Source organism: Erithacus rubecula, assembly GCF_903797595.1.
Source record: "Erithacus rubecula genome assembly, chromosome: 2".
In the NCBI taxonomy this organism is placed as follows: Eukaryota; Metazoa; Chordata; class Aves; order Passeriformes; family Muscicapidae; genus Erithacus; species Erithacus rubecula.
In genome coordinates, this window is record NC_136685.1 from 77,759,813 (window position 1) to 77,787,739 (window position 27,927).

Here is a 27,927-nt window from a genome sequence, read left to right on the forward strand (position 1 = left end):
TGCTTGATGTCCTTGAGCAAATAGAAATATAAAGCTACACATATATAGGCAAAAAATAGTATTTCAGGCCTTCTGAGCTCTGGTTTCAACCTGTAGTCACAAAATTGAATTGCCAAAGTGAGAAGCAGGAAAGAAGCTTTATGAAAAGCTGCAATGAGGAAAGGGTATTCAAAACCATTATTTTTTCTCCCTACTGATGAAATGCTCTGTTATTTTATTTTCCAAATTTGAGGCAAGAAAAGTGACAAAAATATTTATTCCAATAATGAGATGATAGCAGGAGAAGAATATTTTATTCCACCAAAAGAAAATTCTCATCATGGTCTGGGTGACAATTTCTGTATGGAGTAAAAAATAAAGAATCAATATTTTCCAAGATTCATTGTTCCAATAATTACTACTGTATTAGGGGAGGACTTCTTCCATTTTGTCTTTGGGATTTTGCTTTACATTTAGCATCTATGTTGCAATGTAATGTAATAAACTAGAATAAGCTAAAAGCCTTAATTTTTAAGTCAGCATACATGTCTGCAGACTTAGCAACTATCACAATTTTGGTATTTGAGTGTGAATTTTTACTTGGCTCATGGAATTCAAAAATAGCACCAACAAGAATGAAAGGTTTCAGCTGATTTTACACGAATTTTGACAGATTTGTAATCTGCTCTCAGGGATTCCAAAATGAAAGAAAAAAGCTGGTTTTGGAGCATAAATGATTTCTTGAATTTTTGAAATGAATTTTTTGAATTGTTGAAATGAAGGGAATGAACAGGCTCAGGTATTTATTGAAATATTTAGTATTTTTATATGTGAATGATTTTGAAATTGATAATATCTAAGCTCAGTTATTGTGACGTTAGTAACTATGGATATTTAGTTTGGAAAATGTGTGGCTTTAGGGCTAACTTCTGCCAAAGACCATATTGTTAAATAACATCTCTTTTTTTAGAAAAACACATGAAGTGGCATGAGAATATGTTCATAGTCATGCACACAGATGTCCAGAGAAAAGTCTGAATAAGTAAATATCAGTGAGCTTTATTTTGCAATTGTCATTTTATATGTCTTGGAATAGATTTGTCAGATTTCCATAAATAAAGCTTTTCAAATAATGGCTTTTATGTAGAAGTTCAGTCATTTTTTTTGGTTTTGACTAAAACATCCCTGCTTCTGTCTTCCCACACACTGGTAGTGATGCAGCTCTCCTAAAGCCTGATCAGCTTTCCTGACCTTTGCTATTGTTATCCAATCTTAGGGAGGTATTGTAGCACAGATCATCTTTTAGTTATCAAGACCAAGTGTTCTTCACTTGATTTCCCACTTTAACACATTTCCTCTGGTAAAAGACTTCTGCAATAATTTTGTTAAGTATTGTCAAGTACTACTCAATGACATATTTATTAATAAGCAGTGTGTACAAAAGTCACCCTGCATATCTGTAATTGTCTTCTTCTGATCTCATGCACAGATCCTGGGATTCATGCTGGCTTTTCTGCCTTGGGAATCCTCCCAATTTGAGAAAAAAACCCCCTACCTATATTATTTTGCAGTCTGCATATTGTAAAACGTTTGAGGCTCCTGGTGGAAAAAATTAGCCTTGACTGGTATTTTGCCAGATTCTCTCCTTCACACTCTATCCACAGATTTTTAATAAGTGCTAATTACAAAGCAAGTCAGCTGTTTGATCTCGGTTTGGAATACATCATCTCATCTAATTTTAGGTTCTATTTTATTTCTCTTTATTAATTCAGTAATTTTATAATATTTGTGACTTTTTTCTTCTCCTGCTTGTTATCTTCTTTGTTAAAACTCATACACATGTACCTCAAGGTTTGGAGATGTAGTTTGGAGAAACAGATTTAGGAGTCTAAATTTCATCCTAAGGGATAATTTCCCCAAATTTGGTTTCAATATCTTACACAATCTGAATAACAGACTTAGATGACCATCAGGCTGTAATACCTCAAAAGATATTTCAATGTGGTGCTATATCAGTGATCATAAAATGACAAAAAGTAATAACAGTGAAGTTTAAGTACTACATTTATGTCTGAGCTTTGCTAATGAAAAGGGGAACCTGTTTCTGCTTCACCAAGGAGGTGATGTTACCTGATTGTCCATTGAAAAACAGTTGGATTTAGTTGGGAAAGACTGGCTACAAAGGCTAGATTGTGACTCAAACTTCCAAAATGTTTCGCATTTTTATTAGGATTAAAAACAAAAAAAAACCCACAAAACCCACAAAAGACAAAACTAAACCAAAACCAGAGAAGTATTTGGTATTTGAAAACTTGATATTTTAGATTATTGTTAGAAGACCTAACAGTTACAATTTTACAATTTTACACAGCTGATTTATATTTTAGATGAATGGCTAAATGTCATAAAGCATGTAAAATACTTTAAAAGTACATTTTAACTGTAACTTAAACAGGAATCGATGGAATGAATTACTCTTTTCTGTCATAACACGTAAACAAGAGAATTATTTCCACATTGGTGGAAAAAAGGAATGACTGTACTTCCTTTGTTCTCATATGGCTCTCATAACAAAAGCTAACAATGAAAACTTACCTAATGTAATTTTTAAATTTTTGCTTTAAAATCTTATTGTATCATGAAAGCTTCCTGAGAGGGAAATGTCTTGGGTTTCAGAATTACCTTGTAGTTTTGCTTCATTCTATTAATGAATGTATAAGAATTTAAAGGTAAAATTTTCATATGCAACCAAATCAGTTGCAAGACAAGCCATAAATGAAAGGAAAATATATTCCTTAGTAGTCATAACTCAATATTCAATTTTAAAGGTCTTAATTCGTGACAGAAGAATGTATTTTGACAGGTAGGTTTTTTGGCATGACGTTTGTGTAGAAAACAGTATGAACATAAGGAGAGGAGTCAGTATCATAAACTGTAGGAGAAATGCAACAGTAGATTTGAATAACCTTGTGCTTCATATTTCTGATCCAGTTTTGCACTTTCTTTAGTTCTGTGATGATTACAAGAGTTTTTGCTTGGAGGTGATGCAAGGAATTTGCTAGGATCCACAAGTGTTGTGGTGACCAAAAATAATTATGTTCTTTGCTCTCAGCCTGCATTTTGTCAGGCATAATAGAAATGCCAGCTGCTCCTTGTTGCTTGCTAAAATCACTTTTTTCTTGTTTTGGGTCCATGTAAAGACCAGGTGTGCATGAAAGGGAGAAAAAATCTCAAAGTAAGGAGAATGAAAACTGTGGATAACATTTGCTGAGAGTGAATCTGCATATCAGAAAAAAATAGCATGAAACACTGGATGAGTGTTCTGATTCAAAGGGGTATTTTGTAAATATTTTGTTAGTTTTGTAAATCCATCACAGCCTTCTAGGCCATCTTTCTCCCTTCGAACATACAACACAAGGCCATTGTGATTTTCTCAGTGAAGGGAGTGTGTGTTGGGACTTTGAAATGCAGAGGTGGTGTCCCTAAAGTTTCTGATATCCAGAATCTAGGTTATGAAAACTATTTACTTAACTTAAAAGTTGTAAAGAAAATCAAATGAAAGCATCAGCTTTCCAGGGTACACACTCATCGGGTCTTGTGTATCTAAGTGAGATGATACAACTTTTCCTGTAAAGAAACTTTGATACTTATTCATATGCAAAAGTGTCGCTTTCCCATGGAAAAATGTATTGTTATGGCAGTAAATGGCACTTCGTAAATGGCAATATATCATTTGGGTCCTGGAAAACATAAGCATTTTTGATAAATGCAAAGTTTCTATGCCTTCAATGTATCTCAAGTTAGGGGGAAATGATTGGGAAAAAAACAGCATGTTATTTTTAAAAATGTTTCAACTTCCGAGTTTCCCTGTTCAGGCTATCTAATGATATCACATCTACTGCCTTGGTTTTAAAAGAAAAAATGGATTTTTATTTTGTTATATAATTTTAACATGGGACATTTGTAGTGAAGAGCTTAGTTAGGAATTAAGCAAAGCAAAGTTTGCAGACTTTTAATGTCAGGGATTTGTTTTGTCTGAAATGTACAGAATTTTAACCACGTGGGATCACCCAATTTCAGTGAAAAGGAAATTTTATTTTCTGTTCAATTTATGAATTTTCTTCCTACCTGATTGCTGTTCTGTGTAACTCAAAAGATGCCACTGAAGTCACTGCTAATCGACATTAAAATAAGCCCAAATTTTGTGCTCTTACTAATGTTGCAAGCTTCAAAAAAAACCCCATGTGAAGTTTAGACAAAGATAAGTGAACTGAGAGTAGATTATTTTGTTTCAATTTGTATTAAAGTATGTCTTTTATCAATTAATAGTTGCTAAAATCATGGTTTTGGGAAGCTGACAGATTCTGTTCCTGACTGTTAGATTTAGTTCATCTTGTAGAGGTAGGGAAAGCCCTGTTCATCACAGAAATGCTCTCAGGAGGTTTCTTTGCTGCTGAGTTTGTGGAAGGGCAAAGGTGAAGGAGTGGGGAGAAAATTCTTTTGCTAACACAAGTATTTCCTGTAGACAGCAATTACATACAGGTCTGTGAACTTTAGTTAGCTGCCCACAAGCATTTGAACTGTGAGCTCAATGTAGTGTTTGTATAACCTTCCTTTATTTCCAAGATATCTGGTAGAGACTTTTTAAAATTAAATACTTTTTTTCCCCCTTTACAAGTAAAAGATAAATAATGCAATTATTTGACCATTTTCTCACCAATTTACAGTCTGTATACCCTAAGAGAGTTCATTAAGTAGAAAGAATACATAGGAGTTCAGCTTTTTTGTGACTTTTCCTGCAAGCTATGACTCTAACTGTGCTACTTTATATCTAACTGTTTTACAGTGCTTTTGTCAACTTATTGCTAGATGTTCTTTGACTCAGAGTTCATTGAGATTAATTTAGAGGAAATTTTTACATTTTCTCAATGCTCTTACTAAATAGAGGTGTTGCTTAATCCTAAATCTAAGTTGCTTAATGCTTAATCTAATTATTGTGTGTTTTTTTCCTTAATAGTAATAGTGTATAGTAAAAATGAAGAAAATCTGTGTATTGGCTACATCTGATCTGGTAAAATGAAGGAAAATACTGTTTCAAGGGGAAATGCATTCTATTCAGTTGTAGGTAGAACAATATGCTGGGAAATTTTTTTTTGTTTTGTTGAAGCAATGCCCTTCTGCTAAGGAATCCTGATGGATGGAGTGGTGTCTCTGGATATTGGTTTATGGAGTACAGGCATTGAGGGTTCTGAAAGCCTTGTTCCCATGTAACCATCCCTACTATGTACATGGTTCCTTCTCTTGGCATAAATAGCAGTTGTTTTCTACTAACAGTTGTTTTCACCTTCAAAAGTAAGAAGGACTCCAAGAAAAATGTGAAAAAGGCTTCCTGAAACGTGGTGCCAACTACTCAGTCATTTCTGACTGGAGCAGGTTGTAGGATCCAGAGCCTTTCAAGGATAATCTGTTGATCTGCCCTGAGAAATACAATTCTACAATGTTCTAATTTAGGTCCTGGGTGCCACATGCACCCTGTGATCCAAAGGAGAGCAGGACCACAGAGCAGGATTGGGGTTATTTAGATTCACCTCATGTCAAATATATCACGAAAAATGTCTTTGGTATTGATAGACCTCATTGACTGACTATGGTTTGTCATCAAATAGGATGGTCCAAGAATGTTGGACTAGAACTGGGGGAGTGAGAAAATGAGGAACATCTGCACAAAAGCTGTACCTCACTGCGACTGAACATGTATGTGCTGTGTTGAGACATGTTCAGTGTTATGAAATTCCAAAAGCTGAATTATATCAACTGTTTCCTGATCATAGCATTGTTTAAAAAAATAGCCCCAAAATAGAGAGATATAAGAGAGATGCTGTCTGAAAATCCTTGAGGAGTTGATCAGAGATACTAAGAATGCACACATTCTGTAGAAATCAAAGAACTCATTTAATACTGAGTACTTGAGTTATACAGGCCTTAAATTTACTGCTTCAGCTTTATTTTGTCCTGTGCATCACATCACATCTTTAAATTAAGTTCTCTTCTACTTTGTATTTCCATTGAATTCATCTTATGTATTCTGGCTTATCACATCCTGCTGTTTTCTGAGAGGGGCACATTCACCCTTCTGTGCCAGTGCACATACATGGAGCACAGTTTTCCCTTTCTGTCAGGAGCAGCTCTTCAGCTGTGGTCTGGATTAAACAATCTCTTCAGTGCCTTCAATAGGCCACAGCTCTTTTGCCCCAAAAGGCCTCTCATTAAGGCAATCAGCTAGTTATTCCAGTGTTTCAGAACTAGATACGGAGTGAGCTTTTGATTCACAGTTTAATTTTTTTCCTGTTAAACTTCTAATTTCCTCCTGGGCTTGATATATTGGATGAATGCCAGGTGGTACTCCACTCCTTTGCTGTCCCTGGGCAGGTCCAGCCTGTCTCAGACACATCACCTGCTACCACAGTAGCATCAGAAATTGTATGTGACAGCACTGTTTATACACTGCCTGTGGAAGGAAGGTCTAAGAGTGAGAAAAAATGCATCCTGCAGGCATATGCTAGCCAAACATTCAAAAAATTTAAAAGGGAATAGTTTATTTTGGATATTCTGCATTTTATGAACAGCTCATACATTTGTGAAATCATGGTTTTACACATAATTTAAATTACCTGCTCTCAGAAGATGTTGGACTGCCAGCTTCCTGTTGTCTTACTGATTTCCTAATGTCTTTAATGGGAAGAAAGGGGGTTGTAACACTAAAGGTGATTAATTTGCAAAAGGAATGTCTGATGCACTGCATTTTAGAACTAGTAATGTCATCCAGTTTGAATTATAGGAATAGACTGGAAAATAAACTAATCTAAGTAACTTAAAACTTTTTTTTATGCTTTATTGATATGATAAAAAGAACAATACTTTTTCCTTTTGATAAAACTGTATGTAAAAAGAAAAACAATAGTAGCTTATCTGTAGAGAAAGAGCATAAGAAAAATGGAAGGAACTGTAGAAGTATCAGTTTTCTTTTGGGCCTCAATGTGCAAACATCCTAAGAGCCTGAAATTTTGTTTGGTTAATACAAAACAAAGCAGGTTTGGGCTAGCCTGGCTTGTCATTGATCGTGGACACAGGCAGGTTGTCAATGTTGGATGCTTCCATGTGGGGTTTCTGTGGGTTTTCTTCCCTCATACTAAGAAAAAAAAAAAGTCTTAGATTCAGTTCTAAAACTCCTAAGTCATCTCTGTTTTAGCTTGTAAGTCAAGTAGCAAAGTGAGACTAGTGCTGGTTCAAAAACCACATGCTGCATATAAAAATGAAATTTGAAAATATGTGATTTTTTAAAATAAAAAGTGGTTTCCATGTTTCTAAATTAATTGAGTCAAATGGGTGTTGCTAGTTTCAGAAGAAGTTTCAAAATCAAGACTTTTATTTACATTTGTTTAAGTTTTTAAGATTTAAAAATACTCATTTCAGGCCATTAAATTTTGGAAGATATGTTTCCTTTTTATTTTCCTACCGTTTTTGAAATTTCCTTCAAACATTATTGGTTTTTGTGCTTTCAGAAATTTCCTAGTGGCAACAATTTTAAAGAAGTGTCATGAAAAAGCCTTCCCCAGATTTTTATAGTCTTCCTCATTCCCTATCCCTTCTCCTCAGTTGAAAATATATTGTTGCACAATAGTTAGAGTGAGGAAGAGAAGAGAAAATAAGAGGCAAAAATTTCACTGAGCCAGATAGACCAAACCCAAAGACTTATGGTTGATGAACTTCAAAAGGTAAATAAACTTGAAGGTCAGCTCAGCAGGTACCTCCAAAAGGAATAGCAGGTATATTGCCTCTGTATAAAAATCAAACACTGAAATATTTAGGTTAGAATTTCTCTGACCTATTAGGAAATCATCTGGGTAATGGAAAGAGGTGGCACATTGTACCTTTATTCCACCCATATTATTAGCTGAAATTAAGTGTAATTCATAAATATTTTACTTTTGCCTATGGAATTTTCATACAAGCATCCAGGGCTGAATCTCACCCTAATAATTCATATTAAGTCTAAATTAAAACAAAAATTTATATACCATTCAAAAGCATTTAATCATCTCTGTAGCAACATAGGCAAGACAAACACAACATCAGTTAATGACTCCTGGATGCCCATGAAGTTTGATCCCATTCATAAACAAGCAGCATGTTTTCAATAGGTGGGCATGCAGAGGCTGTTGGAATCAAGTTAATAACTCTGCCCCATTTCACAGGAGTGGAGTTACCAGTAGGAAAATGAGGATGAAGAGAAGGATGTCATGCTCCTACTCCACTCCAATTAATAATGCCAAATGCTGCAAGCATACTGTAATATAATCCATTAGTGATTTTGCAGCTCCCACTCTCCAGTTCTGCTCCAGAAATAGATGCATTTCAGTTTTGTTCCAAAAAGCAGGAGTAATAATAACATTTATAGGCAGAGTAAAAGCTAAAATTTCACCAGGGACCGTGAGACTTGCTGACTGGTGTCAGAGGAAAACTTGTGAAAAGGCTAAGACAGGTTGCACAAAACTTTTAATAGGAGTCATACAAAAATTCAAGAAATTTTGTTTTACACTAGGAGTGCAATAATTGTGCATGTTTCAAGCTTTACCTTTTCAAGTCCAGATTTGTAACTACATGTTGCACTTGCATTTAGAAAAAAAAAAAAGGAAAAAAAGAAAAGGTGCTCATAGCAAACATAACATTTGTCCTAGTAATGCTGGCTTTGAAATTTGTAGTAATCAAATATATTTAGCTGCATAGCTAAATATTTTTATTTGAAAGGTGGGAGAAGTATGTGTGAGATTAAGGAGAGAGGAGGTAATTTGCCATGACCTATTTTCATTCCATTTCAATCAAAATTGCACCACTTAGCTGAATACTATAAAGGGATGCCTGAAGCACACTTGCACTAAATTATCTGTTAATGTCAGGCCAAATATCTGGTCTCCTGTCTTGTAGGTGGTGACAGCCTATCTGCAAGGGATAGCTGTGTTCTGCACACTCATCAGAAAACTTCATGTGCTAGGATAGCAAAAAAGGCCTGAAATATTGTTAGTTAATGTGAAAAAAAGATGTCCAAAGGATTAAGATGAAGAAAGCATCTGGATGGTTTAAGAAAGCAGTTGGAAATTAATGTCTTTTTGTAACTAGCACTGAAGTAATGGTAGTCTTTAATTCAGCCAAAATGTTAATGCTTTGGCACAGGAGATTGATAGGAAGTTTTTGAAGCAAAATTAAATACTAGTTAATTCAGTCAAGGTGTGAAACAAATTCTTCAAATTTCATGGTTTTGCAGCATACTTTGGCTTCTGAGCAAATATCATAAACAGTTAACTACTTGTGCCCTTTACTTAGTCTGAAAATCTAAATAAGAAAACTTTCCCTAAGTTCTAATACGTTTTGATTTCTGTCTGGAAGCAGTTGGACAATACTCTTGGGCCCATGGTGTGACTCTTGGGGATTGTCCTGTGCAGGGCCAGGAGTTAGAATCAATGATCCTTGTGGGTCACTTCCTGCTCAGCTTATTCTGTGATTCTGTCAAAACTCTGAAGAAGATTCTTTTTTTCCTCTTCACCCATTTTCTTCCTTCATGTCGGAAAGAGATGTCGCCCTTTCATCCTGTTTTCTTTCTGTGGCTCCCATGGAAGCCAGTATGTATGTCCTGAGTTGAATGGAATGTGGAATTGGATTCCAAGTTCCTGATATAGTAAAAACATATAAGCATGTATATATAAGGCACAAAGGTCTAGTTTTCAAATGTGCTTTGTTCCAGGACTCCTTTCAGCACAGCGTTCAGGTAGCAGATGCCTTCCCACCATGGCCAGAGCTGAGACTTCAGAGCTCTGTCTGAGTAGAAATCCTGATGTCCTGGGCTGTGGCACAAGCAGTTGAGTGAAATCCACTCAAAACAGTGGCTTGACAGGTTTGTCACTGCTGTGGCATACTGTGCATTACAGTTTAGCACTGTTGCTCTAGTTCTCTGAGTGCCAAATGAAATCATTAGCAGATTTGAGATCTATCAACCATCTGTGCCTGTTATCTGTTCATCCTTGAGTGGGGAAGAGCTATCAGTGCAGAACTGTAGTGGGATGTGGTGGTTCTAGAAGGTCTCTGGGGTATGCCTTGGTCATTTGAGATAATGTGCCCCTCACATAGTGCTTACTGCTCATCCCTTCCTCCTGGAAAAATGTTGGAGTCTCTTGAGAAGCCTATTAACATGAGAATTCATTGCAGTATTTTTTGTTAAATAGTTGGCCATGACCAGCGATACCCAGGCAGCTTTGGTGTGAATGAGAAGCTTAATAATCCATGAAAGGGCTTTTTTCTATTATATATTTTTAATTTATGTTACATTGGGTTAGTAAATTTGGGGGGAAAGGCTTTCTTCCTGGTGGTGGATTAGAAGACACCAGCTGTAACACACCATTTACAGAGATGTCTGGAGTAATTTTGTATCAGAGCTGAAAATTATATTGACCCTATCAGTGCAAAATACCCTTTGGAAGTCCTTGGGAGGGTTTCTTACATGCTGCTGCCTCACTGTGTTGCAGTAACAGGAACACATGGAGACAAAATGATTGATTATTAGTCCTGGTGTTTGTAATTTGATCAGTGCAGCAAGTGTTAGCCAATAATGATTTGTTTTCTCTCCCTTACACTCTTATTGATGTGTTTCATTGTCTGAGTGTCTGAAATTCCAAATCTGCAATGTCCTGCCATTAAGTCTAACTCTGTTTTATTTAACCCAAAGGCAAATCCTCAGTATAAAGCTGTAGCAATGGGGTCTGAACTGAGAGCAAATTCAACTCATTATGTTGCAAAACTGAAGCCTCCATACTCTGTCAAATGTGAACACCAAAATAAATCATGACTGTGCACTAGATTGTGAGTCTGGCACTGGCAGAGATTGCACAGACAGTAGCTTTAGACATCTTGAGAACAATGACTTCTTTACAGGGTAAATTTACAGAGTTTACATTACCCACTCAGAGAGAAAATCAAATTTAACAGGTTGCAATAATTTTTGTTTGGTGATAAGGCATGCCAGAGAGTATTGCCCAGTCAGTAAAATTGGTTTACTCATTGTGTTTGCCAGTCTAGGAGAGATTATGTCTTCTACTTGTGTTACCTTACTAGGTACAGGGTACTTCTCTAAAATATGTGCAGCCTCAAAAGAACAGATACTTTTATTTAACTCAGTTTATATAGTATTGTTGGTTGTTTCAAATAGCAGCTCCTTTCAAATGAACTTGCAGGATTTATTGCCATGGAGCCAGCTCAAACACTCTGAAGTGATTCTATAAACTGTTAGTTTATAGACTAGAGCTCTGTGGCCAAACAGGCTGTGATGATAAACTTTGACAGCTCTAGAATATTGTGAAGTTGTGCATTTTGGAGGTTTGACAATTTTGTGACTCCACCCTGAGAATTTTCCCTTGCTTCTCATGCTGGGAGATGTGTTTTTTTCAGAAATTTTAGAAATAGCAAGGAATTTGTCTTTGCACTTTGAAGTTCTGAAAAATGTGACAATTTTCTTTATTTGTGGGTATAACAAACACTGAGTACTTGGTTCTGTTTCTATATGTGGATATGCTGTTTAGTAGCTGGATAGAGAGGAAATTTTAGAGGATTCAGAAGGGAGAAGCACAATTTAAATTACTGAGATAAATGATTCTTCAGGAGTTAAGATGACAAGGGGCATATCTCTGTATGGAAGAATTCCATTATTGAAGAACTCAGTTGCTGAGAATTGTTTATTTTTGATACTTTAAAATCTGTGATCACAGAATCAGAACCTGTTTGTAGTATAAGGAATAAGGTGGGATGGTTAAGGCAGAAAAAAAGCACAATATAACCATGAAACTTCAAAGCAATGCTGTGATGCGTGAGAAAATGTTTGCTTTGCCTTGGTTTTATGTGTTTGGGGCTTTTTTCCCCCCTAGAAACTCAGTTAGTTAACTTCCAGTCCCAATAGGCTTTGATGTGTAAACAATTGCCTCAGGAAAAGCAGCATACTCATGCTCTCCTGCAGAAATGTTGAATAGTCCAGATTTGGCTGCTATTTGAGCTACATCTGTGAATTTTGGAAAGCTAGAAAAACTGATTTTACTTTGGGTGTTCTCTAAAAAAACATGACATCTTCATTTTGTTCCTTGGGAGTTGTGGTCTACAACACCAACTCTTGTTTTGAAATCTCATAACTCCTTTTGATAGAAAAGATCTTTAACTCAGACTTAAAACATCCTAAAGGTTTATGTAAATAGAAACATAGAGGTGACTAAATAGATTTTTAGAAACTTTGCAACAAATCTAAAAGAGAGCAAAAAACCAACCATATAGTGACAGACTATGAATAGTTGATATTCCATATCATTGTAGGCTGCTGTCTAGGAAGGATTGTCATTTCAACAGAATTTCTCACACTGTAAATATGAGATCTTCCTCCTCTCTCCACCCTAATCTCAGTTCCTCTCTCTCCACTTGCTGAGCACAGAAAGCAGCCATGACTAAGGTGACTATGTCATGCACATTATATGTGTATCACTGTTGATTTTTTCCATTCTTGAGTTTGAAAGGGGGGAAGGATTGTCTTCTAGGAGGTTAAAAAAAACTCAGAGCACCTGACACTCCCTGTGCCTCTGGCAGGATTGTGCACTGAATCATATAGCTCAGAACTCATGGGGCCAGTTAGGCTTCTGCCTGTGATTGTGTACTAAATACCATTTTAGATTTGGCCCTGTATTCCCAGTATTATATTTGAAACTGTGAATAATTAGAAACTAGATGGCATTTCACTACCACACTGGATATGGAGATGCACCAGCATACTTTGGAAATATCTGAGAGGTTAAAAAGTTCCTCCCAGTGAACTACTATTAAAAATAGCTCTTTGTGTCTGAATCGTAGCAAATTCATTCATCTCAAGTTTTTCTTTGCATGTGTCCTGGTATAAAAAACTTGCTTATTTCAAAAAGGAAGAAGTAAAACTATTGTGACTTCTGTGTGTAAAACTTTTCACATAATATAATACATAACTAATAGAAAATGATGAAAGTCTCTATAGCTCTTTGGTGATCAAAATTCAGTATTATTAATATAAATATGTTATGGTAACAATAAGAGATTTGCAAGAAAGTGGAGTTCATTTGTTTCTAAGAGATGCTTGACCTCTGCTATTTTATGATTTGTTAGAGAGAGCTAAGGCTCACAAAAACTGGCTTTCTTTCTATTTTACCTGGAAGGTGTTATTTTTTCAATAAATACCAAAATCAAGTCAATATTTTTAGAACCACGATAATTGCCACTTGAAATGGACTAATCTTTGCTCAGAAGTTGTCTGACACTTTATACCCAATGTCAGCAGGAAAGAAATAATTAAGATGTATGATTTTGGTAATTGATAGGGAGCATTTGAATGGGTTACATAAATAATAGACTAATCAAAGTATTGTTTAACGGTTTGCAAAAACACATGCCCTACTGCATGTGCATTTATTTAAATTAATGTTGCTGTCAGAATTTATGAGAAATTTTGAAAGAGGATTTCATTTTCACCTCATGGTTAATGCCCTCATAAATAATAATTTGTCAATTTATAGGGTAAGTTGTATTATTAAATTGTTCAGCACACCTCTTTAAAACATAGGTGTGCATTTACTGTTCTGGACAATTACTCTATGGATAAAACTGCAACTTTCAAATCTCATTTTCATGTCTGTCAAATCCTACTCTTAACTCATTTTCTGTTCTAATGAGAATTAATGATATTAAGAATCCAGTGCTATGCAGAAGAGACCTGGGACTTTTCTTGTATATGCAGTATCATGCAGTATTTTTCTAAAAACTGACCAACATATGTAAAAAATAAATGTAATAAAGCCCCAAAACCAGCTCTACTGCCAAAATAAAATACTTTAAAATAAATTCACAATTGAATTCTGTTTTTTTTTCATTTAAGCACATGAAAGTTGTACTTGTTAATCATTTACTAAATGTTGATATATCTTGAGCACCAAAAAAGCTCAATCTGATAGTTTGGGGTAAGACTAAATCTGCTTACAGGAATGTTCCATTCTTCCCCATTCTTTTCTAAAATCACTTTACTTTTGTATGATCGTATGAAGGAAGAATACATTTACAATCTGACTATCTGAAATTAAAGAAAAGGCATTTCTCTTGGATGGCAATTTGAACATGCTTTGTTGTCAGATGCAAACCAAAATACCCATAGTGTGATAGATACGTTATTGCAGTCTTTGCATTTATTTGTGCTCATAGCAGTTTGCCACAACTGATTCTGCTGTTTACCTGAAAACACCCCATATATATTCTGTGGGCTCCACTCCTCCTTGAAAGGTGTTGTGGCAGCCTGGCATCAGCAGAGATCCCACATGGAAACAGCCACTCTTCTCATCAGTAGTCACTGGCATCTGTTAGGTTGGTTCTGGGCTGAGCTTCTCAGGCTCTGTGTAGGGTGGCTTTTTTCCTTCTCTGGACAGGAAAGTGGGGCCCCTGCATGTGTTTAACCCCACATTTTTTTTCAGGATGCTAATATTTCTGCTTTTAATTGACAGCAGTTTTACAGGAGAGTGTGTCCCAGATGTGACTGCTCTAAAATGAAAGAGCACTAGTGTTGGGCTTGAATGTTTCCCATCTAATTACCATTTGCCCCTTCGTTTTATTTTGGAAGGTTTTTTTCACTTGAGTGGGGTTTCCAAATGATTCTGGTAATCCTGGATTTTTCCCCTTGTTTTTACAGGTGACCTGTAACTCTTTCACCATCAGTAATGGAGAGATGCAGGATGTTGGTGTTGGCCTGTATCCCAGGTACTGTGGACACTGTTTCATTCACAGGCAGAATCTATGTCAGTTTTTTTCTCTTTTTTCCAAGGTAGCTGTAAGGACCATCAAAGCAGCAGGTAACATGTCTAAATGGGAAACTGGGAAATGGAAATAAATTAAAGGAGAGTGAAAAAATACAGTTTGGTTGAAAACACTCTTAATAGTCCTGATTACAGCATTTAAACAGTTTAGATAGTATACATCTTTATATTTTATTTTTGTGGAGATGGTAGTCTTTTCTAAGTAAGAATAAGTGCTGACATCAAGAATGTGCAACTGGGACTAGTTAAGGGAAACCTGTGCTTTAGAATACAGATATTTTGCAGCTGAGAGCCTTCAGAATAAGTAATTAAAAGAAAAAAAATTGTATATTTATAAGTAAATTACCATAACAAAGAAACTAGCAAGGTGAAAAGATAAGTCCCTTAAGAGATAGATGTTAATATTTGAATTTCATACTATTGTTTCTTCTTTGCATTGGGTAAAAAGTATGTACCAATGAAGGTTTATCTTCATACAATTAGTAACCTGTAATCATAAATATGGAAAATTAGTATGTAGTTTAAAAGTATGTTGTACCATCTAATTTTTTTGTTAATGCATGGTTGCATTATGTTTGTCAGTACCTCAGTGGGTCTGTGATGGTTGTTTCTTTTCCTTCTAGTCATATGTAAGATTTGAATAAGGACACTTAATATCTTGGTCTGTCTTGTAGTAAAGATGAGGAAAAGGTAGTTAGGAGGACATGGGAATTACTGTAATGAAAAGTGCAAAACAGTCATTTGATTTCATAATGGAATGAAACAATACTTGAGAAAAACAAAATATTATTTTGGAGCATTATTATTAGGAAAATGTTTACTTTTGGCTGAAAAAAAGCCCTTAACTGTGAAGAAATTATGTCTCTGTTCAAATAGAATGCACTGGCAAAGGATGCAAGACACTCTTTCCCAGGTCATTTCAGAGCAGTTTGAGTTCTGTTATAGCAAAAAAGCTGGGAAAATTGAGAACTTTAAATTCGTGGTTTACAAGTCCTGGGCAAATGTCCTTCCAGATGAATTCATTTGCTTCCAGAGGAAATTGTCATCAAATCCACTAGTGTCTCCATGAAACAAGATTTAACTAAAAGTTCTTTATTAAGCCTTATTAAGAAGTATATTTTTGTATGGATTGATACCTTCAGCATCACAATATATTTTAAAATAGGTAAAATCCTATGGTCCTGCTGTGCATCACATTGTGAGCAGCTTTCAGAGTGTGCCCAGTGATCTCACAATGAGTGTAATGGATACTCTCCCAGTGGGTTCTTGAGGAATTAACCACAGATATTTTATTAGGCAAGAAGGGATACCAAAAGAGTCATACCCCTGTTGATACCTCCTTTAGGAGTCAAAAAACTGAATAAACATGGTTTGGTACAGGGCCCTGACGCTTGGCAACATACTCTATTTTACCAACAACTGTTGGGATTTTAACTTGCTGAATCAGACAAGGACAGAATATAAATGCAGTCAGGAGGTGGATAAGCCAAAAATTCTTCTTCCAGGCTATAATGCCAGAATTATTCTTTCAATGTGTCATTCCCATAGGGAAAGAACCATCACCTCATTTCTGCTACAGCAGAAATGTTTGCCTAGGAAAGGCAGTTGTTTCTCAGCTAAGGAAACTCAGGATTCAAAAGTGTATAGCAGATGTTGTTAGCAGCCTCCTTCAGAGAGAGGGAAGGGTGTGTTTGTGCAGTGATTGTGTCTCTTGAGGGTCCCAGCCTGAGCTGTGCTGCCCCAGCTGCCACATGCCACAAGAACAGAGGCTGGGCCAAAATATGCATAAAGCAGAGGCAGTATGATGTTGCAGAGGCAATGTCCATGTTTCTTCTTTCAGCTCTATACACCAGGTTCTTTGGCTTTGGGACACAGGAGATTCCATTATCTCCTAGTATGAAATACAGGTTGATTGTTGGCCCCTTTGAGCGGTGCTTGCAGTGGTATCTGGGTAATCAATAAGGTTAGTGCCCTGAAGCTGAGCAGAAGCAGCAGAAATAACTCAGTTCCTGCTGCTCTGAGCTGTCGAGGTTACCTCGTTCCCCACTGAATCTTTTTCCCCACTGTCCCGAGTCAGGGCTCTCAGAGAGGCACTGGGTGGCCACTCCCTTCCTCCTGCCATGAATGCATAAAAGGCAGAAACACTTGAAGAGAGCCTGGCATGGCTCCTATTACCAATTAATATAAATCTACTAAGCATTCATTTTCCTCCTCTAACCAAGAGCAGGTGATTTAACAGGGAATTTATTTGTTTCATGACTTAATTGCTTGATACTTCAGATATAATCATGCTGGCTACTTTCAAATGATTAAAGGGAAATTGCAGTGGAGACTCCTCTCTTAAGTTTTTTTTTCTTTTTTTTTTTTTTTCTTTCCCCCTCTACCATCCCTCCCAGCATGTCTTTACTGAACCACAGCTGTGACCCAAACTGTGTGATCGTTTTTGAAGGATACCAGCTTTTACTTCACTCTGTCCGAGAGATCCACATTGGTGAAGAGGTAATTAACTTGTCCTCCCTTCCATCACAGACACCTGCAACAATGACATCTCCCTAAATAAATTCCAGACTGCTGGGCCACCAGCTTAATATTTTGATGATATATTGATGCCACTTTCTAGCACATAGCTATCAGGGGGGAAATGATAAATAGAATCATCTCTTCACACTGCCTGGGCCCCATAATCATTACTTCTCATAAATCACTAGCAGTCTTGATAAATTCCTGTTCCTCCTTTCCTCCTCTAGGCACTTCATTTTGTTTGTATTTGAGTGTCTTTACCCTGATGGAAACATTTACAATATTTCTGAGTGGAATGCAGTGTTCCCTAAGTCACTGCAACAATAACATTTGTCAGGCGGCAACCATGCACTTGTAGTAAACCTTCCATTGACAGTGAAAGCAGAGAAACAAGGTTTGTTTTCTTGTCCATTTCGCTAGGAAAGACTTCAAAATATCTTTTCCAATGTATTTCTGATTTGATCTAAGGTATTCTCTATTTTTACAACAGCAGTTTTATTAATTGGAAATGAGCATTTGTGACTAGAAATCAAAATAAATGTGTTTTGCAGCAAAGCAGTACTGAATTTGCTTAATAAGATCTGAAAAGAAATGTATACATATATGTAACTTCAGATGCACCAATGACCCACCCAATCCCAGCTATTGGTCATTTCAAAACCATGAACTAATGTAAGTATGGTTCACACCTGTTCTGAGAACTGTGGGAATATGAAGACCATAAATACTCCTATTTAGACACAGTATTTATTTACCTCCCTATGAAGTTAGCTCTTTTTTAATATATTTCTTCTCAAAGATAGTAGGGAATCAAGATAAGTAAATGGTAGAAAAAATTTTTAAGTGGTAGAATATTTTTTCAGCAAAAACATTGTTAAGAACCAGCAGAAATGTTTTTGCATACTTAGATTTTTGCTAAGAGAAATCTTTCAGGATGCAATATATGTTTGTGGAGCTATTAATTGTAGACATCTTTCAGTCCAGCATTCTTGTTTAAGTGTTATAGACACCTTCCTTCTATTTTATCCATAAACCAAAGCTTTCCTTTTGGCTTCCCAGTTCATTAAGATGGGTTTCTTATTTAAAAATACAGTAGATTTTAAAGTCCTCAGACCTTAAAAAAATCTTAAGTAGATTTAATGTCTTAAGAAAATGGGCTTAGGGCATAAGAGACAACGTAAAGCCAGAAAGTCAGTATTAAGTTAGACCCATTATGGGAAGAGGAAGGGAAATAAAATTTATGTGAGGTTATGTACAAGTCAGCAGTTCAGTATTATTGTCAGTACCTATTTACTTTTCCTTATACACAACTTCATTTTGTGTTCTGCATGATGACTTTGGTGCAAATTTTCACACTGCCTTACTGCTTGCCTGCAACAGGGTGAGCTCAGTTTTAATAATAACCAGGTATTGAATTTACACACATATGCACGTGAAACTGTGTCATCTGTTGTGAGCTGAGTTTTAACTTTTATTGCTGATGTCATGATCTGAGCTAATAGCAGAGAAGATACATGTTATGGAGGAAAATGATTGGGTGCTCTGAGATGGTAAGAAGAACATTATTTCAAATCATGAGGCAACAAAAAAATTATTACCACTAGAAATTTTCTCTTATCCTGTTCAACTTACTCTAGATGCAGGCAGAATGAGATCCTCTGTAAAATAATGATCAGAAAATAAGCACTAATATTTATCAGAAATAAGAAGCTAAGGAGCAAGTCAAGCTCAGATTAGTAGAAGAGGACTATGGCCTTTTCATCCATACAGGAGCAAATTTTTGCACAATTGTGGTGCTTTCTGTTGGAGCACATACAGCATTCTGCTCATGCCAAGGAGCTGCTGGCCACCTATAATTGCAGAGAAAATAGACATGGGGAGCTGAGATGACTGGCTGTTGTGATCATCTCAGCATTCTGAGCTTTGCTTCCATCATCTCAGAATTAACACCTTTCTGCTCTTCAGGATAATTACAGAATGTCTAGAGTTGGAAGGGACCTCAGAGATCATCTTGTCCCCTGCTGTGGGCAGAAACACCTTTCACTAGACCAGGTTCTCAGAGCTCCATCCAACCCAGCCTCAAACTCTACTAGGGATGGAGCTTCCACAACTTCTCTGTAATGCTGACAGTTTCTGTAACTTTTGGTGATGTTAATTTGACAACATACAAAGATTTCCTTTACTTGCAGTTCTTCACAATAATGAAATTTAAGTGTTGCAAAGAGAGGTGTGATATGGGGAAGGATTAAAAAATAGCAAAAATTATTCATCTAGAGATCATGAGGGCTCCTTTACTGATCAGCTAGTTTTGTCAAAAAGACAAGCAGCCTGCTCTGAAGAGGTCTTCATCATTTCCCTACCCTTAAGTAACCCCTTCAAACAGCATCAAGATGTGTGCTATAATTTCAATTGACTTTTTGTTAGTTGCTGAGTCTACCTAGTGTTTTGCAGGTGGACATGAAATGATTTCACCTCCTCTCCAATCAGCAGCTCTGTGGCTTTGAATCAATTAGTCTTGCTGGGAGACAGAATGGATTAGCTGAGGAGCAGTTCTGCTCCAAAATGAGTTCTTTGCTTCTCACCAGCTTCAGAGTTCACTTAGAGCAAATCTGTACCTTTCTTCAGAATATCACATAACTGACTGTACCTTACAGAGTAACAATTTTTTAAAACTAATACTGAAAACAAGTAATGATTTAAGATGATGACCAAATAAATCTATTTTCATGACAGATTTCAACCACATTATATATAATGTTTCTATTACTGTAATTCTGTAAGAAGTTTTGTGTCTGTGTATGCTTGACACATTACATTTTGTCCCATGAAAGTTTTTAGAGACAAATTTTTCTTTGAATTAGAAAGCATTTTGATCTTATATGCCAAAACAGAAAGAGTGTAGACTGTTAAGCCCTTCTGTAACTCTGTTTCAGGAATAGATTTCTGTACACAACCCTCCCTGAGATTCTGAGATACATGATTACAAAACCAAAAAGATTCCCCTTGGTTTTCTTTCCTGCCATTTGTATTGACATACTTAATTTTAATTTTTTTACAGAATTTTCTGTCTAGAAATTCTGTGGTTTATATTCTGTTAAAAAGAAAAAGAAAAAGAAAAAAAAGAAACAACAAAAAACCCCCCAACAACAAAACCCCAAACCCCCAAAAACAGAAAATAAAAAAACAACAACAAAACTCCACATAAATTAAGTCCACTGCATAGTGGCAGGAAAATTGTGTCCACCTCAGCTGACAGATGAGGAACATGAGAAACTAACCACCATATCCATGATTAAAGAATTTCTCTCTCAGAGCAGGAAGCAGGGCTCAGACAGTGCTATATTTCTAAGGAGAAAGTCTGAAGAGTCAATAAGTCTCATGGCTGTTAAATAATTTCTTGCCTTCATAAATGTTTTTAATATATATTCTCCACTTTGGGGGGAAAAGATTTACTGCATTCTTTATAAACAAAGCAATAAAGAGACAAGCTTTGGTCATCTGAAGTAATGTTTTAATTAGTAGCATACATCCTACATGCAAATACCATTAAGACAACCTTTGATAAATGGTCATATCTCCTAGATATGGACAAGTTAAATGAGCCTTGCATCTAATGAAGTGATACAAAATTAAAGCAAGGGTAGTAGAGAGAGTTGAATACAGAAATTTTGCATTTAAGCAATTAAATGATTAGTATAGGCTGAGTCACTCTTAACTTGATCATGTTTCTAAATATTCTATTTTTTTTTTTTTTTTTTCACCACTCAGCCCGCCAGCTACAAACATTTCTTCACTTATGGATTTCTGCTGGCAGGGCTGGGAATTTGAGCTTGGACAAGAGAGACCCTAAGTTGTTAAAATGCTAAAAGGAGAGATGAGTGTGATGAAGCCTCTTCTCCTCTTTCTATCCAGTCGTGTTTTAATCCAGAGAATGTTGTTATGTGATTGCTCATATCCATAACCGTTTGGCAAGCTCTGAAAGAGAAATGTCTTTTTTGAAAAGAGGATGGGTGGAAGCAAAAAATATAGAGAAAGGGATGAAGCCTGTAGGCTGGATAGGTAGGGTATATTTGATGTTGGCTCTGTGTTTGTTTTGCAGTATTAAAATTGAAACCTGCCTAACGATGGTTTCAATAGTAATGACAGGGTTTAAACCATTGTCTTAAATATTTTGGCAAAGAATAGACTAATCTCACATGAATTATTTTTCCCATAGGATTCCTACTGTCTTGCACTCTGTCTGAACTTGATTAAATCCCTTTTACTGCTGGATGCCACCTGAACCTAAAGCCCAGTAGGACATGAGTCAAAACCAGAGATGTTTATGCAGAGGACAAGACACAGGGAACAGCCAGTGTGTGAAATGATTTTGACAGAAAACACTTGTGAATTTCAAGGAGACGAAGATCATGAGGCTTTTGATGGGAGAGGGAAATTGGGTTTGGAATGTCTGAAGGATGAGGTTAGGACTGCAGCTTGGACGGAAAATGCTTTGTGGGAAGGAAGGGAGACAGATCTTTCTTACCACACCAAGGAGGAGGCAGATAGATTAGGATCAGCTGTGGAAAGAAGAGAGGACAAAATTGTTGGGGTCACTGAAGATATTTGAGAAATCAGAGTAGGGCAACAAGGACATGGGAAAGCAAGAGAACGGAGAGGAGAGGGAGAGGGAGAGGGAGAGGGAGAGGGAGAGGGAGAGGGAGAGGGAGAGGGAGAGGGAGAGGGAGAGGGAGAGGGAGAGGGAGGAGAGAGGGAGAGGGAGAGGGAGAGGGAGAGGGAGAGGGAGAGGGAGAGGGAGAGGGAGAGGGAGAGGGAGAGGGAGAGGGAGAGGGAGAGGGAGAGGAGAGGCATTGGTGATAATGCTCAGAAGAGTCAAAGCTTGGAAGAAAAGGATGGAAAATAAATAAGCAGCACAATTTCCATCCATTCAGTGCAGAAAGATCAGAGGGAAGCCTATGGCTCCTGTGTAAAATATTAGTATAGACTGTCTGTAAGCCAGTATTGGTGAAACTAATCCTCTCTTGGCTCAGACATGTACAAACTGGGACAGAACAACAGTATATAGAATTCTAAGCCTAACAAAGTTCTCACACTTTCTAACTTTTGATTAATTGTGGAATTTTAATTTATCTATTTCATTACTTACACTATTAATCTTCAATTATGAAGCCATATTTCTTTTAAATGCTTGACTTTGTCATCTCAGTAGACTTCTTTTAACACAGTTCTCCTTCAACATATAATCAAATTACACTTTAATATTAAATGAAAAGAAATGCAGGCATTGTTTTAGTTGCTTGTTAATTGCTCATTCGATTAGAATGCTCACTAATTTGCAAAATGCATGTTCTGACAATGGATTTCATGGTCATTACTAAAAATTGGTCAGGTTTTCCTGTAATTTCTTTGAATGGACTCTCATGATTTAACTGAAAACCATGTGAAAATTCTCCCAATTAGTTGAAGTGTCTAGGCTCAGGATGAAATAATGTGACCTGATTTTTTCAGCTCTGACCTCTCTGGAGTGTTTCAAAGTGTGTTGGGCGTATAGTGTAATCACTCAATAGCATGTGTGACTGTATGCTGGTCTGAACTGAGCTGGTTTTTTGTTTTCTTCTTTTCCTTATCATTAGTTTGTGCCTGTGCAGCACTTTAAACATTTCAAGAGCTCTACAAATGGTTAGTCCTGTGAAATTCTTTCTGGCAGGCGTCAAAGTGAACAAACTTCAGACTTCTCTGTAATTCATTGGAATTCACTCTACAGTGTAAGAAGCCAAAAATGGCACAAATGTAGGCACATTTTTTTTTTATCATTTTAATAAATCTTCTTGTCAATAGTTTCAGCAACTTAGACTGTAATGTTTTTGTGCTTACTCAGTCAAAAGGGAAACATCACAGACATACTGAAAATGGGTATGGCATGAGAGGAATTATCCTCAGGCTCAAACATATATTTGCAATAAATTAGGGACTTCCCTGAGGAAAAAAAAATTGACAATAGTTGGATATTGTATAATAGTAGTGGTAAATACACACTTGAGCTCTGGAGCTAAACAGAAAATGAGATTTCATGCACAAGAGATTCAGATATTTTTTCCAGCTTTTCCTTGCTATCTTTTCTTACACTCCTTTCTTATTTTATTTTTCTTCCAGATTAGGATTAAAAGTTATAGTGATAATTTTGGGTGGAATCAGTAATTGATCTTGAAATGAGAAGAAGTGTTCTTCCAAAGGAAATTATTTTTCTCTTTTTTCACCTTCTGTAAAAGTAGTCAATTTCCTCTAGAAAATAATCTGTTAGCATTTTATTTTATGCTGGGAAAAATGTCGTATCCGAAAAATGTTGGCTCTGCTAATAAATACACAGAGTGCTAATTTTTATAAAATATACCAACTCTTTTTTTTTTTTTTTTATGCATTGCATACAGCTCACCATCAGCTATGTTGAAACACTGGTGCCTACCAGGGAGCGCCAAAAGCAGCTGCTGCGCCAGTATTGCTTTGAATGTGATTGTCTTCTCTGCCAGAATCAGGAGAAGGTAGGTTGAGAGAAGAAATTCCTTGCCAGTGAAACAGAATTTTCCAAGGCCCATCAGCAGCTTTCCTTTCTTATCATAATACTTATCTTTTGCTACTAATTGAATGGCCAGAAGAGGGAAGAAAATTGCTACTTCCCTCCTTGCAGTTTTTGTTGCTATGAAAGACAGCTCTGAATGAATGAAAAGCAGGAAATATTGGCATTTTTCTATTCAAAAGAATAATCTTGAAACTTCCAACTAAAGCCAGTTGTCTGATACTACAGGAAGGTTGCACTTATCCTCAAAATAATATTGAATTAATTTTGCTGAACATCTGCATCTGTAATTTTCAAGAACTACCAAGCTTGTTCAGTAGTTATTAGAGAGAATGGTGAGCATCCTTGGGTGACTTTGTAGTTTCTATGCTCAGTTACATCACAAAGTTCTTGGGGTAGCAGGTCAGTGGTTGTAGTAGATAAACTTTTCTTCGGTGTGATCTCTTACTAGGGTTCAGTCTAGCCTGATTTGATTATCCTGGTTTGCTTCATATTTAAAGAACCTTGGCACAATACATTTGTTTCAGAGCCTGATGAGAGATTAAATGGAATAGGAAAAATGAGGCTGGCTTCATAGCAGTTTATGCACTTAGTCTCTTTTGTTACATGTACAGTTGGTCTTATTTTCACAAATGCCTGTTTGGAGTGAATCACCTGGCATAGCTAAATGTGTTCCTGAAAGATTAGAAATAGTAAGAAAGATATTGATGAAAATTTAATTCCAAGGGGCATAATATGATTCATGAAATAACTGCTGCACAAGAAAAAAAAATGAACAAAAAATTAAAAAAAAAAACCCAAAACAACAACACAAAAAAAACCAAAACAAAAACAAAAAACCCCCAAAAAATAAACCAGAAAAATAAACCCCCTGTGTTTAAACTGTAACAGATGCTTTGATTCATCAGTAGGCAGTTCAAAAAAGAAAACACAGAAATTTTCAGACTTATGACATAATGCTAAATTACTTCCTGTCCGTGTTGGCATTCTGTGCCTGCTAAAAGCTTCTGCAATTCTACTCAGAGGCAGTGAAGAGAAGACCTCTTTTTGTCTTTATTTTAAAGATGGTGACTCAAGTGCCGTGAAATCTCGGATTAGTTTTGGGCAAATGGCATCCTCACAGATGCAATGATGATTAAGAAAAATAAACAGGCTAAAGAGTCTTCAAGGATCACTTAACAGATTGTGAAAGGGTAGTGGTGTAAAGACCATTCAGCACGTGGAATGTTTTAGGAAATAACATCCCCAGGTTGGTGGGGATGTTTTAAGAATCAGCATATAACATTAAGAATTTTAAGAATCAGCATATAACATAAAAAAATACTGTAGTGAAATTACATGTGCATATATTAGTGAAAGCAATACTCTCATATATAGGTTAAAATTAATTCATTATTTTTTTTTTCTTTTTGAAAATATAATTGTCACTTGTGTTCATATTCTATAGATTTTTTTTTTCTCCTTTCACAAAATTTCCCTGGGAATGATATAGTGAAATGTTTGGAAAACACTTTGTGACTGTATTGTGAAATTTGGTGTTTGTTTGATTGTTACCATGTAGAGAGGTCTGTGGTCTTGTGGCAGCTTGGTCTGTTAATGTCTATGAAGAAGACATCTTTATCCTTAGCTTCAGTTATCTGTTATCTGTTATCTGCAGCAGTCCTCACAGTATTGTGTTTCATTTTTCTGTGACAACTGAATTTTTAAAATTTCTACATGACTGGCTTGTTTTGTTTTTTTTTCTATTTATCTCAGTCACTGCTAGTAAGCTGAGTCATGAAACACTGCTGGTACAGCAGGAGATAATATTTTTGGAAATTCTAGGGGTTTAAATGTTACAAAATGTCTAGATTTAGGTGCTTATTCAAAACATCCCTGCTGAAATATCCCTAATACTAAGACAAATTTCCTAGTCACCTTAAAATTTTATTTTAAAAGCAAAATCTTTGTGTTATCGTAAATCAAAATCTTAATCTTCAATAGAATAGGCAACAGCTGTAACTTTGGGTCATCTGGAGTGGCAGAGTCAATATTATGAATTAATATGGTCAGCTAATAGTAAATTCCCATTTTACAACATTGCTTTGCAGAAAAAAAAGATAGTTTAGTCAACAGCAATTCATCTCATGTATCTTTCTTATAGGTAAAAATGCAAATTCCAGAAATGCTTTATCTATTCAAGTAAGTTCTTGTGTGTTGGTGATTTTTTACAGTTGCAGTCATCAAAAAAACTGGAACCCTTTTGAAATCACATTTATAGACACACAAGCACTTACAGAGTTTGTGTTACTCCAGTCTTGCTGAGTGTGCTTGCAAGCTGCTCAACACGTGCTAGGGACCAGTGAAAGATCTCAAGATGCACACATCAATTATAGTAAAGTTTGTAGCCAAGTAATTTGCACTGTAGCTTTTACTCTACACTTTTATGATGTTTTAAAAGTGATCCTGCAAATCCTGTGGGAAATATACAAGTTTATATGAAGAGCCCATAAATCTCATGTTTATTTGTACTTAGTTACATGCATCCTTATTTATTCATATTCATAAAAATACTTGGTAAGATAATTATCATTGAAATTTATGTTTCCTGCTGTATTTTTAAAGGTCTGTTCATTTAGTGTTAAATGCCTGAGTGAAAAAGGAAGATGGTATCAAGTTTCTGCTCTCAAGTCAGTTACTGACTGCAAGTGACCTTGGGAAATTTGTTTTATTCAAAAGCAACCTTTGTGTTTGCTAAGATCCAACCCTTATTTTTTATAATTGGTAGGAAGCTATCATTTCAATTGGAGCTCAACAGTTTTTTGTCTAGAAAACAGATCAGACTGTCTGTATTGGAAGCATTTTTGTGAATGTTCTGTGAAGCTCTGGTTTGTTCAGTCTCTACAAACACAGTAAGAAGATCCTTTATAGGTAATTTATACTTCTGCTGAGTATTCTGATGCTCAAAGGATAATAAAGAATCATAGTGTATTTTTTAAGGTCTTTTAGTTTTATGTGATGGATTTGTTTAACTGAGAATAATTCCTTGAAGCAGAATGGTTTGGGGTTTATTTGTCTGCCTTCTGCCTCCCTCATACTGAGAGCAAAGACAAGCAGCAAATTCATACTGCCTTCAATAAAAACCCATGAAAATTGGAATGGATAAAAGAGGTTAAAGGAATGCCTTCAAGTAAATTGTCCACTATATAGATAGATAAAGTTTGGTGAAAGAAATTATGCTGCTCCATGAAATATATATAAACACAAAATCAAAACTGACATGATTACATTTCTGTGCTAGCTGACATGGATAACCAGAGTGCAGTTACAACACTTCCTAGATATACATGGCTCCCTTGCACAATTGGCAGGATCTCAGACTAAAATGGCAAGGGCTACATTTTCAGGTACCATGAAATGAGCTGCAGCCCAATCACAGGGACCTTGCTGAAGCCAAAGTTACTGAAGTTCAGCATCACCTGATACACACTGGCACTCAGTGTGAGCAGGCACAGCCCCAGACCAAGGCAAGAGTTCCATGGCTGAGCAGTCACAATGGCACTGCACATGCAAAATGAGAGGGAATGGTCCTCACTGGTCACTGCTGGTGAAAGGACTTCAAAGTGAATCTTTGCTATGCAGTAGTAGTTCTTTATCTTCCTCTCCACCTGTGAGCACAACCATGGAATAATCTAGGCACATAGCAGCTATCAAGAATGAGAAAATATAAAAGCAAACAGTGGCTGGGCTGAGGATCTTAAATAATTTTTGGTGCCTGAGCCTCAATGTGAGCTGAATTTTAATTCTAAGGATGTACTATAATGCTGGCCAGCATCTTTTAGCAGCTGGTCAAGCAGCCTGGCAAGTACAAATACACCACTGTAAGCTGGTTGAGATAAGGTTGAGGTGAACCTTTTGGTGGTTCAGTTCCTGACAAATTAAATGGCACTAATTACCAATCTAGAC

The 27,927-nt window shown here is 36.3% G+C and overlaps 1 protein-coding gene across 1 annotated transcript in view; it reads left to right on the top strand.

Annotated features, from left to right (window-relative positions):
* The window catches only part of SMYD3 (SET and MYND domain containing 3), a 369,857-nt gene that overhangs the window by 278,541 nt on the left and 63,389 nt on the right, over positions 1-27,927 (top strand). The window contains exons 7-9 of the mRNA XM_079327644.1: positions 14,765-14,832; positions 17,285-17,387; positions 23,837-23,947. Of these exons, the coding sequence (XP_079183770.1) occupies positions 14,765-14,832; positions 17,285-17,387; positions 23,837-23,947 (282 nt within the window). The remainder of the gene's footprint in view (positions 1-14,764; positions 14,833-17,284; positions 17,388-23,836; positions 23,948-27,927) is intronic.